The sequence below is a fragment of the Anolis sagrei genome, chromosome 1, assembly GCF_037176765.1.
Source record: "Anolis sagrei isolate rAnoSag1 chromosome 1, rAnoSag1.mat, whole genome shotgun sequence".
Lineage (NCBI taxonomy): Eukaryota > Metazoa > Chordata > Lepidosauria > Squamata > Dactyloidae > Anolis > Anolis sagrei.
Genome location: NC_090021.1, coordinates 23,374,191 through 23,391,794, shown reverse-complemented (window position 1 = coordinate 23,391,794; position 17,604 = coordinate 23,374,191). Strand labels below are relative to the sequence as shown.

At 40.4% G+C, this 17,604-nt stretch overlaps 1 protein-coding gene across 1 annotated transcript in view; it reads left to right on the top strand.

Moving 5' to 3' along the window:
* The window catches only part of MAL (mal, T cell differentiation protein), a 44,687-nt gene that overhangs the window by 17,053 nt on the left and 10,030 nt on the right, over positions 1–17,604 (top strand). Inside the window, exon 2 of the mRNA XM_060755100.2 lies at positions 16,309–16,476. Coding sequence (XP_060611083.1) covers positions 16,309–16,476 — 168 coding nt within the window. The remainder of the gene's footprint in view (positions 1–16,308; positions 16,477–17,604) is intronic.

The window sequence follows — 17,604 nt, the reverse complement described above, 5'->3', positions numbered from 1 at the left end:
ATTTTCAATGGCTACTAGTTTTTTGGGTTTTTTTGGTCATGTCAGGAGCGACTTGAGAAACTGCAAGTTGCTTCAGGTGTGAGAGAATTGGCCGTCTGCAAGGATGTTGCCCAGGGGATGCTCTGATGTTGTGATGTTTTAACATCCTTGTGGGAGGCTTGTCTCATGTCCCTGCATGAGGAGCTGGAGCTGATAAAGGGAGCTCATCCGTGCTCTCCCCAGATTTGAACCTGCGAACTTCAGTCCTGCCGGCACAGGGGTTTAACCCACTGCGCCACCGGGGGTTCCTTTGGTTACTAGTTGTGACAACCACATATGAAGGCACCAAATGAGAACTGAGGAGAGCCATGAAACAAAGAACAATAATTTAAAAATCCTAGTAGCCATTGTTGTTTCACTGGCCAAAAGCTGCTCTCTAGCAGAGCTTTGTTGATGGTGTTGCTTCTGGTGAGATCACAGCATGGCAGCTAGCCAAGGTCTACCATGACACAGCAGTGGTTTGTTTGATATATTGACACTAGTTCAGGCCAGATCCATCCAGATCCAGTTGTCCACACCTCAAAACACCAGGATCACTCTGGAGCTTCTTGGAATTCTGGTTTCCGCTTTATTTGCCCCATTCAGGCACATTATTGGTTCTATTGCAGTATTACATTTTGCTATTTTACAACAGATTGTGGAATGGGTGGTACTGCTGTGCACAATCTCATTGCTCAGCTGTTGATCCAACGCCACACCCACCGCTAAAATCTACACTGAGGAAACCTCCTTGGGAGGACTCATAAAGTTGTGCAAATTTATGTTGGCGTCACAGGGCTTGCACAACTTTGAATACAATCTCACTTCTGTACAATGCAACTGCTTACATCATGGTATTTATCCCACCATAGAACCATACTGGAACCCTGTCTTGGTTTCCTGAAGAAAAGGACTTTAAATTTTATTTCAACTCTGATGATGGGAAAGTATTTTGAGCTCTATCTGAAAGCACTAGGGTCTTTTTCCTAATATGTGGTGTCGCAATGGGTTAAACCCTTGTACCTGCTGAACTGCTGACCTGAAGACCTGAAGATCAGCGGTTCGAATCTGCAAATGGGATGAGCTCCCATCTGTCAGCCCCAGATTCCTATGCAGGGACTGACAGATAGTACCTGGATGGTATAACATCCAGGTGTCCCCTGGGCAATGTTCTTGCAGACTGCCAATTCTCTCACACCAGGAGCAACTTGCCCCAAGCTGCTTCTGACATGATTAAAAAAAAACTCTTATTCAAAATACTGGGGAAAAGAAGTGTTTTGAACTTCATATTTTTTTGGAATAAGTGCTTATATGTACATATTGAGATATGTTGGAAATACGACCAAAATCTAAACATGAAATTCATTTATGTTTCACATTTATGTTTCACATACACATAGCCTGAAGGTAATGTTATGCACAATATTTTCAAAATATTTTTGTGGGTGAAACAAAGTTTGCGTACATTGAACCACTGAAAAACAATTCTATATGGTGGCACTATTCCAGCCCCCCAATATAGACAATTTTGGAATGTTTCAGATACCAGAATTCTTGAGAAGGGGTGCTCAAGCTGTAAATGTGTATTATGAAAGATATCACTTTGGCTTCCATTGTTGCATCTCATGGAGTCCTGAAATTAATAGTTTTAGGAACCTTTTAGAATTCCCAGAAAGTGACAGTACTCTGCATCAGGTTACAAAGCCTAGGATTTCATAAGATGCAATTAAAATGAATATAAATCAAACTTCCATACTTGTGTTTTATTTGATTTATATCCTACCTTCCTTACTATCCAGAATCTGAGTTGGCAGTAGTCATGAAGTATGAAAGGAACTCAGGCTAACTTAAGTTTCCTGATCATGGTGCACAGTATACATATTTTCACATATCCAAATACTCACTACTACCTAATGCAACTATCTCACACTTTGTCTAGTGGGGGTCTCGATCCCATGTTAGGGTTGCCAAACATGTGTTCCAAACACTGGTGCTTATCTCTTGTTATGCCATTCTGGGCTGAATGCCCTTGCTCATGTTTCGCTTGTTATAAATATCACAGATATTGGTGTGGCTATATGCCCACATGGGGAGAAGAAAGCATGAAACTGGCAATGCCCACTTCAAAGGGAACTCAGTTTGCCTATGTGAAAAGTACTCAGCAACAGTCAGCCAAAATTCACTCACACATAGTGTGGAAACATGCCCTGCAGCAAGGATTTCGAAATAAGTCCTTTCCCTATAGCTCAGAAAGCTGTCCCTTGCATTCAGTAGTCATGCTTGTCATACTGTGTCACCTAGATGTTTCAAAATTCAGCGCATGGCTAGAGAAAAGTGGTCTAATCCAGTTTGTGTGTGAAGTCTTACCTAAGAAGAGGTGTGGGTTGCAGATAAGCCCTAGTATTGGATACAAACGTCAAGCCTGAAGACTGTTGTTATGATAAACAGGGATCATCCATATAATATCGATGTAGCATCAATGTAGTCACATTTGGAAGACTCATCCTTCCACTTTCCCTCTTCTTTCTGTTGCTGCCAACAGAGTTAAAATTGCAAAAAGATTCAGTACTCAGCCCAGCAGGAAAAAGGAGTGAGCATAATCAAAGAAAGTTATGACAAAAGCAACCTGCTGGAGCCCCTTGTAGTTTTTGTATTAATCTTAAATACATAACTTGTGTAATCTGATGTTGCTTAGCTATGAGGGTTATCTGGAAAGTGAGGTTACAAGGCTGGAATTTTCATGGGGGAAGCTGGCATCACTGCCTTGTAGTGGGAAGCCAGCGGAAGCGAACAAGCAGTGCCACTTGTCAGTAGCTCATCGACTGGCAAAGGTTGGAGATGAGTGTCCTCATTCCATTTCCCTCTAAGTGTAAAGTGCACGCTGTAACATGCTACCTAAATGCTAAAGGCATGAACGCCGTTGCGATTCATCACGAAATTGTTTCAGTTTATGGAGAGGATGTAATGTCAAGACAGTATGTGACAAAATGGGTACGGAATATATTGAGAGATCATGAAGAAACTTTGCAGAGCCATCCAAAACAAACGTCATGGGATTCTGATGGCGGGAGTCTTTCTCCTTTATGACAATGCACATCCGCACACCGCTCATGCAACACAAGAGTTGTTGACTTCACTTGGTTGGGATGTTCAAAGCCACTCCTCTCACAGACCCTGATCTCACACTGAATGACTATCGGAATTCCCTCATCTATATGTTGCCTGAATTCTTGCATCTTCCTGGTGGGCTATAGCTCCCAATTGATCCAATGAAACATACAGGAGTTGAAGGCAGGAACAGAAATCGATTTATTCCGCTCTGGCTAGAATGGACACTGGTGGAAAGTAGTTCCCATATCCAGCATGCTTTCATGGGTGTTATATAGAAAAACACACATTTATTTATTTATTTACAGTATTTTTATCCCACTCTTTTCAGCCTGAAGGCGACTCAGGGTGGCACACAGCTTGGCAACCATTAGATGCCACAACATACATACATACATATATACCTATAAATTAAAAACATTTAATATCAAATAATAAAAATCCATATAAAACCAATTAAAACTATATAATCCATGTCTTCCAGTTCAATTCCTTATCCATTTGCATCGTCTAAGCTGTTCCGTGTTCGTTATTTCATCATACTGTGTTTATCTAATTACACTGCGTTTCCAAAAGCTTGCTCAAAGAGCCAGGTTTTTACTCTTTTTCTGAAAGGTCAGGAGGGAGGAGAGCAATCTAATATCCCTGGGAAGGGAGTTCCACAGTCGAGGGGGTCACCACTGAGAAGCCCCTGTCTCTCGTCCATACCAAGCATGCCTGTGAGGAAGGTGGGATCGAGAGCAGGGCCTCCTCAGATGATTTTAAATTTCTGGATGGTTCATAAGGAGAGATACGTCCAGACAGGTAAGCTGGGCAAGAACTGTTTAGGGCTTTATATGCTAAAGCCAGCACTTTGAATTATTTAGTAACATGACAAACAGAGAGGATTGGAGCTCTTCTAGGATCTGCGGTATCATTGGGCGAAGGGCTGTTCCTGGCTGCTGATTGGCCAAAGGTTTAAATATCTCCAAACCTCAGCTGGTGATTGGCCAAGTGGTCTGGCAGGAATTCTAATAAACCATCATTGGTGGTATTTGAAACTGTCTTCTGTCCATTTGTGCCCACCCTCTGGAGGTTGGGAAGGAATATGGGCTGAGTTTTGGTGACAATGGACACTTGATTGATTTTACTCCTGGTGACATAGGTTTTAGGAGATTCATGCTGGATGTTGCAATTAAAGTGATGTTGGCTAAAGATAAGCTGTGATTTGAGGGGGGAAAGGGGATTTTAGTTGGTAACTTTTAAGCACTGCTGATCAAATGGTATTGAACAGCTATGCCAACACTTGCTCCTAAAAAGATTTTTAAAGGACTTTAAAAGGGGATGCTTGCTGGAAAATTTGGAGAGACAATGTCCAAAAGAGTCATTTTTCCAGTGTTTTGTAGCAAGGAGATGATAGGCCTACTGAGTATATAGTAACAGTATTAATAAATCTTGCCACCATGTTGCTTTAAAGTGGATGTTTTTACCAGGAAGGAAACTTAAAACCCCCTTTGCCTGGGGCTGTTGAGTCTAACTTTCCCTGAGGAGTCATGTGTCAATATTTTTGCACAAACGAGCAAGTCTTTTTGAGATGTTACTCAAGGATTGCCGAATTTTGAAATAAGGGTTGGGATCTTGTGTTAGGAGTTGTATGTGTGTCTTGTAGTCATGGCTCCTGGTGCTGCTACCTCATCGAAACCACAATTTTAAAGCAGCATAGCCATTGCCATGTTGTTGTAGGGAGGGGAGACCAGCAGAGATATGTCCAGCTATTTTCCTGTACCTGGATATGCTCCAAGAGGCTCTCAAGGGCTCCCTGTTTTCTTTGTGAAAAGATACACCTCCTCTCCTGGACTATGCTTTTCCCCCCTGGGTTATAAGCATCATTTCCTAAGTGGTTCTATCATAAACACATAGGAAATGTTTATTAAACTGAAAAAAAAGTCTTTGCAGGAGAGGCAGCCTGTTATAGCATATTTTGCTCTAATTTCTCAATCATTGAGTATCTCATATAGTCTCCACCAATTTAACATAGTCTGTGGGCACAAAACCAAAGTTTCTAGAGCACAACAACTATTTTCAAAGTAAGGACTACACAATTAAGAAACAAGAAATAACACAAACTAGTAACATCTTTATTGCTGTTGTTCAGAGACAGGATGGCCATCTGTCAGCGGTGCTTTGATTATGCTTTTGCTATATGGCAGAAAGAAGAGGGTTGGCCTCCCACACAATGGTATCCTCTGGGCAACATCTCTGTAGATGGCCAATTCTCTCACACCAGAAGCAACTTACAGTATATTCTCAATTTGTTTCCGAAACGATAAAAAAAACAAAAACAAAGCACAAAACACGACAAAACACAACAACACACAAACACCACAACACCACCGAAAACACCACAACACCACAACAACACAGAGAAATCACAACCTTCTCACTCTAGTTCAGCACCAGAGGTTTGAATCATTGGCCTTTCCAAGCCTGAACTCCTAAGCAGCTTGGGTAGCCAAGGGCAAATGCCCAAAGTCAGAAACATCATCCTCAAATTTACACCATCCACAAGCATCTCAAGATTGATGCCTAGCCATCAGAATAGTTACCTAGCCATCTTATTGTTTGTGAATGCAGATGAGGCCAGAGTGTGGTAGTTGGGAGAGGGGAGAAAATGTAGATAGGTCATTTGAATTTCTGTGGAGTGGCCATTTTAATTGGCCAACCCTAATATCAAGTGAGACAGACATCAGTTGATTTGATATTAGACTTCCTTTACTTATTTATTTACAACACTTCTACCCTGCTTTTCTCTTGCATGTGCAGCTAAAATAGTTATATGATGCCTTCCCATATGTCTGTGTAAACAGAATAAAAAGAAACTGGTAAAAATGGTAATTATTTTTACTGATAACAAAACAAATAAAAAATCCAAAGTGTTTGTTCTGATTAGTTGGCAACATCCGTTGTTATACTGGCGTGCCTTTGTTTCCATTTGTGTGCAGAGGGCGAGTTAAACTACAACCATAACTGTATTTATCTGTGTAACCCCCCCCCCCCCCCCCCGGAATGCCAATGAGGTAGAGAATGACTCCACTCTGAAAAACCCATCAAAGTGATGCACTGATTAACCAGGGCTGCAATTTTAATATGCTAATGTTGCAACGCGATATAGTGCACTTGGAAGGAATGGCTACTGAGTAGACACGTTTTATGCTGTAGTGTAGTGAGACCTCTACCTCAGCCTTCCCTGCTCATATATACTCCATATATTGGGTTGACATACAAGTTCCTTCCTCCCCAGCCAACATGCATTTTTATTGTTGCTGTTGCTTTGCTTTGGATGTATGCATTTCTTTGATTAATCCAAGCTTTATTGGTTTTTTAAAATCCTTATTGATGAAAGCTAGGTATATTGTGGTGGATCTAGATTGGGCAAATGTTGCTGAATATATTTATACCTGACATTTTACAGTAGACACTCAGTTATTGGCAGATGCTGGGTAAATGCTGTTTCTGGTTGCTTGAGAGTTACTATTATAAATAGATTCAACTAATACTATATCTTGAAAACTTGCAAATTGGAGTAGATCAATAGGTACCGCTTTGGCAGGAAAGCAATGGTACTCCATGCAGTCATGTTGGCCACATGACCTTGGAGGTGTCTATAGACAATGCCTGCTCTTCAGTTTAGAAATGGAGATGAGCACCACCCCCAAATTGGACACGACTAGACTTAAAGTCAAGGAGATATCTTTACCTTTACCTTTAATACTATACCCTATATTATGCCATATCATAAACTTTGCATTGACTTAATATTAATATTGAACTATGGCCTCATCAGACAGGGGGGATTTAGTGTCCTAGGGCACTTTCTATCCATCTAATGGGTGGAGCCTCACGCTGGCCATCACACAACATTGTGTGACTTCCAGCAGGACCTCTTCCCCCAACTGTGGAGCATCATCAAACACTTTCCTCACAACATGGAAATAATAGAATAATAGACTCTATTATGACCTTATCACATGAGCCAGGTGTTTTTTTTGGCAAAGCCAGTCAAAGCGGGTTGCCAAAGAAACAGAGGGGCAGCTGATTTTTTAACTGCTGCATCACACTGCCAAGATTAAGCAGAGTCTACTTTAAGGGGCAGAAGAAGCTGTTTTCACCAGAGTCTGAGGATTTGCCTACCTAGTTCACTATTGTTTACTTTGAGCAGCAACAACCTTTCAGGATTGCTGATAGAAGTCTTGTTCAGCTCTTATAAAAGTTAGTCTTTGGGATGACTGTGAGGATTCTGGGGTGCTGTAGTCCAAAGGGAAAACTCTTAAAAATCTGAGTAAGTCATGAAACAATGGATTCCACCTAAATATTAGGAAAATGTCCCACCTGTAAGAACTGCTTGACAGTGCAATACACTGCCTTGGAGTGTGGTGGGGTTTCCTCCCTTGGAAGCTTTTAGATAGAGGCTAGATATGCTATTTGTGGGGAGTGCTTTGATTGTGTTCCTGCATGGCAGAATAAGGTTAGGCTGGATGGCTCTTGTGATCTCTTCCAGTTTTACAATCTACAATCATTTGCTATTAAGATGCCTTTTGATTGGAGAAGGTTGACCTTTTACATCTACACATAGCAGGGTGCCTGCAACAGAGATGCAGTCCCTCCATTGCTGTTTGTTTATTGGTTCAGTCACTTCCGACTCATCTTGACTTCATGGACCAGATTATGCCGGAACTCCCTGTTGGCCGTCACCATTCCCAGCTCCTCCAAGGTCAAGCCAGTCACTTCAAGGATAACATCCATTTATTTTGCCCTTAGTTGGCCCCTCTTCCTTTTTCCTTCCATTTTCTCCAGCATCATTGTCTTCTCCAAGCTTTCCTTTCTTCTCATTATGTGGCTAAAGTACTTTTTCTTTTCCTCTACTATCCTTCCCTCCAGTGAGCAGCCGGGCATTATTTCCTGGAGTAAGGACTGGTTTGATCTTCTCGCAGTCCAAGGTACTTTCAGAATTTTCCTGCAACACCACATTACAAAAGTCCTTCCATTACAAAAAGGAAAACATAAATGTTGAAATAATCATGAAGCAACCAGAACACAATGGCTCTTTTTTAGGGTTCCCACGTCAACATCATTGTTTTTGTGGTAGAACCAATGCTTTGGGGTCAACTATAAAGAACCAGCTTAGGTATGTAGGAGAAGCTACTTTTGGGTGTGAGCAGCTGAGCTTGACTTTTGTACATTGTGTACAAGGTTGACATTTTCTAGGCATCTCAGATACATTTTACAAAGGGGTTTGGAATTTGACCTATGAAACCTTTCATTCCTGACAAAACGTCTTTAGGCTCCTTAATGCTATTGTTAGTTACACAACAAAGTGAGATATAGAACTACGAACTAATTAGTTGCAATCAATCAAGTTATCTCTTAAGTTGGAAATTTTATAATGTAAACGGGCAACTTAATTACATTAATTTGTAAAACTAAAATGACTGAATTACATAGGCATTTTACTGCTAATTGAATTCTAGGATTTGTTTATTAATTGGGTTATTAATTTAATTACAGGGTGCTAAAAAGCTAATAAAGTGGAGACTTGTCAGTTGGTTGTTTAGTCAAAATTGAGCCCTTTTGAATATTTTCAAAACTATTTCTTACTTTTTGCATGGGATTTTTCAGGTTCTTTCTTTTAAGGCTGCATATGATACAAATTAAAATGGCTGCATATGATACAAGTTAAAATGGAAATTTAATATATAACTACCAATTCTTTTTCTCATTCTAAACTGACTGCTAAAAAGCTTTGAGCTTTTTAGCAATTAATTGAATGTATTCACCTTTTCTATAAACGTAATTATTTCTGGTGAAATCTTTCTTGTTATTGTATTCCGCCAAGTCACTTCTGACTTATGGTGATCCCAAAATGAACCTACCATAGGATTATCTTGGAAGAATTTGTTCAGAGGAGGTTTGCCCTTGCCTTTCTCTTAAGCCAGGAGTGTATATTTTATGCAAGTAGACACCATCTATTAACACAGCTTTCCCCAAAATTGAATCTCCTGGTGAAATATTTATATCTGCCATTTTTTTTTGCAATGTTCTCAAGAGGGTATGTAATATGTGGGTCTCAGCTTCTTGATTTATCCTTACTACAATCTATTGAAATACAGTATGATTCCCATACCTGTAGATGATGTATCCCTGAACTTATCATGGAAACAGAAAAATGTGGATAGTATCAAACCTTCTGCAACTGAATAACTTCCATCGGAAGTTACCCTAAAGTCAGCTTGGAGGTTCTCCAGGGACCTAGCAAATACTCTAGTAATTCCTACATATTATGTTTCTAGGAATTTGCTAAATCTTCCAGGGTGACTCTGTGGTAACTTCTAGCAGAAAGATGCAATTGAATTGCCTGGAGGACTGACAAAATTTCTGGAGTTTGCATATTTTGTTGGACAGTGCAGGCGCTGACCCCATGCATATGGTTATATTGTAGGCTGAGGTAGTGTGACTGGTCCAAGTTAGTTTCGAGGCTCACTAAGGACTAGAAACTAGATATATCCCAAATTCTATTCAACAATGCTAATTACTACACCTCAGCAAGTTGGTGCCATTAAAGAGTTTACCTATAGGAATGGTCAAGCTTAAAAAAAACTAATTTGTATGTCATCAGGCTAAAATACAGTGAGAGAAAGAAGGGGGTGTATCAATGGATGAAGACAGTAGTGACTAATGCTGCCCATGTTAGTTGAATCATAGAATCATAGAATCACAGAGTTCAAAGGGACCTCGTGGGCCATGGCAACCCTTGATTTGAATTAATTTTCTTAAATGCACTTAAATATTCTATAATATGAACCCATATCCATGTGGGGATACGTTCCTTACTGTGGAAATGTTAAATTTCAGATAATAGTTTGCTCTCTTGAAATGAACAACTTCTGGTGGAAACATACTGGAGATCTGTGCTGGGGGGGGGGGGGGGGGGGGTAGAAAATGCCTAGAAAGATCATGCTTCTAGCATAGGCATTGTTGCAATCCAGAGCAGGGAACGAGGCCCTAAGATAACTATCCACCACACTTGGCTGTGAAAAACAATCCTTTTTTATTGAAGAAAAATGGTTACAAAACAGGCATGGGCAAACTTGGGCCCTCCAGGTGTTTTGGACTTCAACTCCCACAATTTCTAACAGCCTCAGGTCCCTTCCTTTTCCCCCTCAGCTGCTTAAGGTGAGGGGGAATTGAGGCTGTTAGGAATTGTGGGAGTCTAAAACACCTGGGAAGCCCAAGTTTGTCCATGCCTGCTCTAGTAGTTCTAGGTCCTCCAACTGGACTCTTTGGTCAACTTCTAGTAAAAACATATTATAAAATCACATTGGAAAACATAGAAAAAAACGCTCTAGCATTTCTAGGTTTGCCATTGCAATTCTATGGTCATCTTCTGGCAGAAGCATACCACAGAATCATACTGGAGGACCTAAAATGTCTAAAGAGAGCATATCTTTTTGGATGTGGTAGGTAAAATTGCAGGTGCCCATACAATGGATACATTTATTTATTTATTTATTTGCAGTATTTATATTCTGCCCTTCTCACCCTGCAGGGGACTCAGGGCAGATTACAATGTACACATATATGGCAAACATTCAGTGCCATAGACACACAACACATATGAACAGACAGTCAGAGGCTATTTAACATTCCAATTTTCTGGCCACCAGGGGAGCTGTCGGTTCACCGTTCATCTGCGACACTGATGAAGTACTTTCTGCATTCCCCGCATGCTTTTGTTGGAGATTTTTTATGGCCTCGTAAATTTGTTAAATTAGCCTCTCCACACATAGGTGGTACCTAAATTTCCTACTTGACAGATGCAACTGTCTTTCGGGTTGCAAAGGTTGACAACAAGCTACACAAAATTGGCCAGAAGCTCACTCCATCCCATGCTGGTTTCGAACTCATGACCTTTTGGTCAGTAGTGATCTTAATGCAGCTGACACCCAGCCAGCTGTGCCACAGTCCCGGTGCTACAAGGTGGTACAACGCATTCTGTCCCTCCAGCACTCAAGAGACTTAAGGTAGCTTCAAAGATTAACGCAAGCATAGATTAAACGGCACACAAAGACATTGCCAAAACATATACAATTATTTTAAAGATGCAATTAAACAACCTGAAGAAATGAAAGCATTAAAAGACAGAAGATAAAAACCAAGAAAGCAGTACATTATTAAAAGTTCACTACTGTCTGTTGCTGTCAAAAAAGTTTTTATTTGCTGGTGGAATGTTTGTTTCATATTAGACATGCGTGGCATATTCTAATGTCCTCTAGACTACAAGGTCCAGGGTTTAACACAATGCCTACTAAATTGATGACTACTAAATTGGGACGTGATCATCATTCCCTCAGACTCTATGTCCTGAACTATGCAAAGGAGTCCTGAATTAATGAATGTCTGAAGGCTTTTTGGGAAATGAATTCTCCATTTGGAGAATTCATTAATCTATTGGGCAACTGTCCTGGTGCCGGTGAAAAAGAGAAGGAATTGGGAGATCATTCACATTGCAGGATTATAGCAGTTCCACATCACTTTAACTGTCATAGCTCTATTGTGTGGACTCCAGGGATTTGTAGTTCATTTTTCTTTTTAAAAACACCATAATTAAGATTAACTACAATTTGTAGTACATTACTTTTGGAAAATGGCTATTCATAACCTTTTGGGAAAAGGATGACCTTGTTAGAGATTGTAACCTTTTGTAAAGTATGATCTTCCTGAGAAGAGTCAAAAACTCGTGTGAGTCAAACTCCTCCTTAGTAGTAAATATCCAGTAGTATTCATTAGGTTTCTCAGCTGTTAGACTGATATACCTAGATATTTCTTTGAACTGCTAGGAACAAAGATATACCAATGCACAAAAAAACAGCAGTTTCAGAAGTGTTCATTTCAGTTGCCCCAAAACATCTATTCTCCCTTAGAACTTCCTGGTTTTAAATCATGCTCTCAAGAAACCAAAATATAAGTCGTCTTCATTGACTGTAACATAGCTGGTTTACTCACAAACTTAATGTAGTCAGCAGACAGGTGCATTGCTTATCAGTCCAGTTACAGATAGGATTTGAAGTAGTTTGTGCAGATAACATAGGACATCTTTCTTATAATCTTAACAATCCAAAGTCAAAATCTAAAAGCATCTCTCTGGTCTGAGATTTGCAGCCCCTCCCACAACATAGAGTTAAGGAAAATTGCATACCAACACACATATACAATACAGTAAGCAATCTGTACATCTGTTATTTATCATTCATATACATAACAAATAACTAGTGGAGGCTTGAAGAAGGTTGCTATTTCCAATAATTACAACCTGTGGCTAATTCAAAACAGCAGGGGAAGATTTTTTTGGTAGGATTCTTGGCTTCCTACTCATAAACACAATACTTCCCTTGGCTGTATTTTTGGTGGTTTAAACTATTGGAAGGAAATATCTATTGACATTGCTGTGAAATTGCTGCCGTCTGGAGGTTATTGTTATATGTTTTTGGATTGTGGTGTTTCCATTCTTGCACTTGATCTAGGTAATACAGGCAGTTTACAAGGCTGAGAGATGAGAAATGAAGTTTTGAATAAATCAATGCAAATCAAATACATACACATTAATTTGAATTCAATTCAAATGCTGTATGAGCTGAAGCTGGGAATCAAGACCACCCTAATTTAGTTTGAACTAGAATGTTCTTCTCATCCATTTACATGAAAACATATCCCCTCTCAATGGCAGAATGTGTTCCTTGGCCTCAATATGCATTCAGCTACCATTTTGGAAAACATTTTTTGCCAGCAACAGAAGATTTCTGAGCCAGCTTACAAAATAAATGCCTGGTGGGGGAAAAAAACCCTCAAAATCAGAAGCCAGATGAAACTATTACACAAAATACAAGCTTATAACTCTTGTATTACAAAATGCCTGGGAGAAAGAAAAGTTTTAATGTGGTATTTACATTCTGCTCATGGTTCATACCCTTATAATTTCCCAGTTGGACTACTGCAATGTGCAGTACATACCGGCTGCCCTTGAAGATGACCTGAAAGCTCCGGCATCACAGAGTGTGGATCCCACTGCCAGCAATTTAATGAGGCCAGCCAGGTGAAATTGCCTCCCACTCGTTCCAAAGGAGCTGTGCTGCTTACCTATTTGTCATACATACAATATGAAAAATAACATAATGCAGCTGAAACTAACAGTACATATACTGAACTGTATTTGAACTCCCAAATACAGTTGAAAGCACCATTGTTTACATTTAAAGAACTAAACGACTCGAGACCTGAATATCTGACAGCATTCGTACTTGGAAAACTTGCTGTTTTAGGCTCCCAAAGTACCACTTTGAACAATTTTGGATTACAAGTTTCCAGGCCAGGAGATTGCAGAATCATAGAATCACAAAAGACACTTAAAGGACATCCAGTCCAACCCCATTCTGCTGTGCAGGAATGAACAATTGAAGCATTCCTGTTAGACAGCCATTTTGGAAAACGGAAATCTCCACGACCTTTTGGAGATCTTATGATCTTTGGAAAGGCATGACATTGTTAGAAGTAACCATCTTTTGAAAAATACCATAACCTTTTGGTAAAAATGGCATTCATGCCAGGCAATTAGGGTTCTCAGCTGTTAAACTGATATCTTAAATGTCTCCTTGAACTGTTAGGGACAAAGATATGCCACTTCACAAAACATGTTGTTGTTATTCATTTGTTCAGTCGCTTCCGACTCTTCATGACCTCATGGACCAACCCACGCCAGAGCACCCTGTCGGTCCTCACCTCCCCCAGCTCCTTCAGAGTCAATCCAGTCACTTGAGGATACCATCCATCCATCTTGCCCTTGGTCGGCCCCTCTTCCTTTTTCCTTCCATTTTCCCCAGCATCATTGCCTTCTCTAAGCTTTCCGTTCTTCTCATGATGTGGCCAAATACTTCATCTTTGCCTCTATTATCTTTCCCTCCAATGAGCAGTCGGGCTTTATTTCCTGAAGTATGGACTGGTTGGATCTTCTCGCTGTCCAAGGCACTCTCAGAACTTTCCTCCAGCACCACAGTTCAAAAGCATCTATCTTCAGGGCTGTAGCCAGAAATAAAATTCAGGAGGGGTTGAAAATTTCAGAGGGGGGGGGGGGGGTTGAAAATTTCATGGGGGGGGGGGTAGGGTTGAAACCTGCTCACGCTGAAGCAAAGAGCACAGCAGGGGGCAGAGCAGTCTTCAATAGCCTGCAGCTCCGCCCCTGTCAACCACCTCCACCAAGTCTGGCCTCCTTAATGAGAGCATTCAACACTCCCCCCCCCCCCCCAACTTGGTTGCTTCACTACATTTGCTATTGCTGCAAGTAATGACAGTGTGAATAAATTGTCAATATTTGCTTGAGATAGTGCTTGCAGTTCTGGAGGGACTTTTTTGCGTCTCATAGACTTAGCATGGGGATTTGGTTAACCAGTTAAAATTCATGAGTAAACCAGTTTTTTTAACCTGAAAAATGGGGGGGGGGGGATTGAACCACTAAGCCCCCCCCCCCGGGCTACAGTCCTGTCTATCTTCCTTTGCTCAACCTTCCTTATAGTCCAGCTCTCACATCTGTAGGTGACTATGGGGAATACCATTGATTTGACTAGGCGGATCTTTGTTGCCAGTGTGATGTCTCTACTCTTTACTATTTTATCGAGACTGGACATTGCTCTCCTCCCAAGAAGTAAGCGTCTCCTGATTCCTGGCTGCAGTCTGCGCCTGCAGTAATCTTTGCACCTAGAAATACAAAGTCTGTCACGGCCTCCACATTTTCTCCCTCTATTTGCCAGTAATCAATCAAACCGTTTACCATAATCTTGTTTTTTTTTAATGTTTAACTGCAACCCAGCTTTTGCGCTTTCTTCTTTCACCTTGATTAGAAGGCTCCTCAGCTCCTCCTCACTTTTGGCCATCAAAGTGGTGTCATCTGCATATCTAAGGTTGTTAATGTTTCTTCCAGCAATTTTCACCCCAGACTTGCATTCGTCAAGCCCCACACATCGCATGATATGTTCTGCATACAAGTTGAATAGGTTGGGTGAGAGTATACAACCCTGCTGGATGCCTTTCCCAATCTTGAACCGGTCTGTTGTTCCATGGTCAGTTCTTACTGTTGCTATTTGGTCATTATACAATGAGGAGGAGACAGACAAGTCTTGGTATTCCCATACCATCAAGACAGACTTGGTATTCCCATACCATCAAGAACTTGCCACAATTTATTATGATCCACAGAGTCAAAGGCTTTAGAATAGTCAATAAAACAGAAATAGATGTTTTTTTCTGAACAAACATATGCACATATATATACAGCAGAGTTTCAGAAGTGTTCGTTTAGTTTCCCAAACACATCTACTCTCCCTTAAAACATATTTGCATTTAAATCATGCTCTCAAGAGACAAAAATAAGCAGATTTCTTTAAAAGTAACATAGTTGGTTTACTCACAAACTTCATGTATTCAGCATACAGGTACTTTGCATATCAATCCAGTTACAAATAGGATTTGAAGTAGTTTCTCTGTGTAGGTCATTTCTTATAGTCAACAATCCAAAGTCCAAAGCATCTCTCTGTTCTGAGAATCTATTTGAGTCTCTGTCTAGTCTGAAAGTCCAATGGAGTCTCTAAGCATACTGTTCCTATTGAAGTGTAAAGCATACAGTTCCTGCTGGTATCAGAAAGCATACTGTTTCTAAAATGGAGTCTGAGTCCTGAACAATCCCAGTTCTGATCCCATGGTCTGCAGCCCCTCCCACAACAAATATTTAAGGAAAACTGCACACCACTGCACACATATACAATACAGTAAGCAATTTGAATTACATACATAAGAAACAACTTGTGGAGGCTTGAGGAAGGTTGCTGTTTCCAGCAAGCCATACTTCTGTATATGTACTGTTAGTTTTAACTTCATTGTGTTATTTTTCATATTTGTACGTATGACATGCTTCTTAGTTTTCTATATATTTCCATTTCTCTATTTTTCAGAGTGGTTATAATTACTCTGGTAATGAAAAGTAGACTATATATATGTTAAAGAAGTAAATAAAATGCAATTAGTGCAATAGCAGGAAGAGGTTCTGCCAGGAGTCTGTATATTTCCTTCCAAATTACAGATGGCTTTCCCATTTTTTTGCAGGTTTTTGGCGGCCTGGTTTGGATCCTGGTGGCATCTACTAGAGTTCATGACCCAATGAGTCAAGGCTGGGTGATGTTCGTCTCAGTGTTTTGCTTCGTAATTTCAACATTGCTTTTGTTCCTATATATGTGTGGAGCTCACGGAGGGAAATCTGCTTGGGTTGCTGTGGTAAGTTCATGTTGGAAGGAATTTAAGTTCATGTTGAAAGGAATTTAAAAACTTAGTGAAAGGCCCAAAATACATGATCTCACAAATCCAGTCCCATACACGAAGTCCTCAAGTTACAAACATCCAACTTACAAACTACCCATAGTTATGAATGGAGGTGAAACAACAAGAATTTCTCTACCACTCGGAAGAGAAATTCACTCCTTAAAGAGTTATCCTGGGGAAAAAGAGTCTCCTCTGAAGCTTTATCACCAATTCTTGCTTCCACAACTAGCCAAATTTTTCAAAATCCAATGATAACAAGGATAGAAAGTGAGGTTAGATCTTCTGAACAGGGACACAGACACAGGGTGTTAGCCCTTCCCTATGCTATCCAAAACCTATATGTGTGTGTGTGTGTGTGTGTACATATACATATACATGTGTGTATGTGTGTGTGTGTGTGTATGTGTGTGTGTGTGTGTATATATATATATATATATATATATATATATATATATATATAATTTGTCTGGAGTTACATTTAAATATGTACCTGTTCTGACTTACACACACATTCAAGTTAAGAACAAACCTACAGAACCTATCTTGTCCGTAACTTGGGGACTGTCTGCATACTGGAAAAGTAATGTTTTTGGATGATGACTCATAGAATCATCAAAAGGAAGGGGCCTGAGGCTGTTAGGAATTGTGTCCAAAACACACGGAGAGCTGACATTTGCCCATGCCTGGTCTATAGGAAAGAACAAGATTGCTCCTCTCCTCTGCTGAATTGATAGAGTGCCAACTACTTTTGCACTTTGAACTCAGGTTGCATCAATTGACATAAACTACAAACAAAGGGGGAAGTGTTAGGTGGAGAGAGAAACCGGGACAATTTTAAATTGGAAAAGTGGGACACCAGAAAGTGAATCAGAATGGTTCCTGTAAAACTGGGACTGTTAGACTATATGTTGTTCATTCGTTCAGTCGTCTCCGACTCTTCGTGACCTCATGGACCAGCCTACGCCAGAGTTCCCTGTCGGCCGTTACCACCCCCAGCTCCCTCAAGGTCAGTCCAGTCACTTCAAGGATGCCATCCATCCATCTTGCCCTTGGTCGGCCCCTCTTCCTTTTGCCTTCCACTTT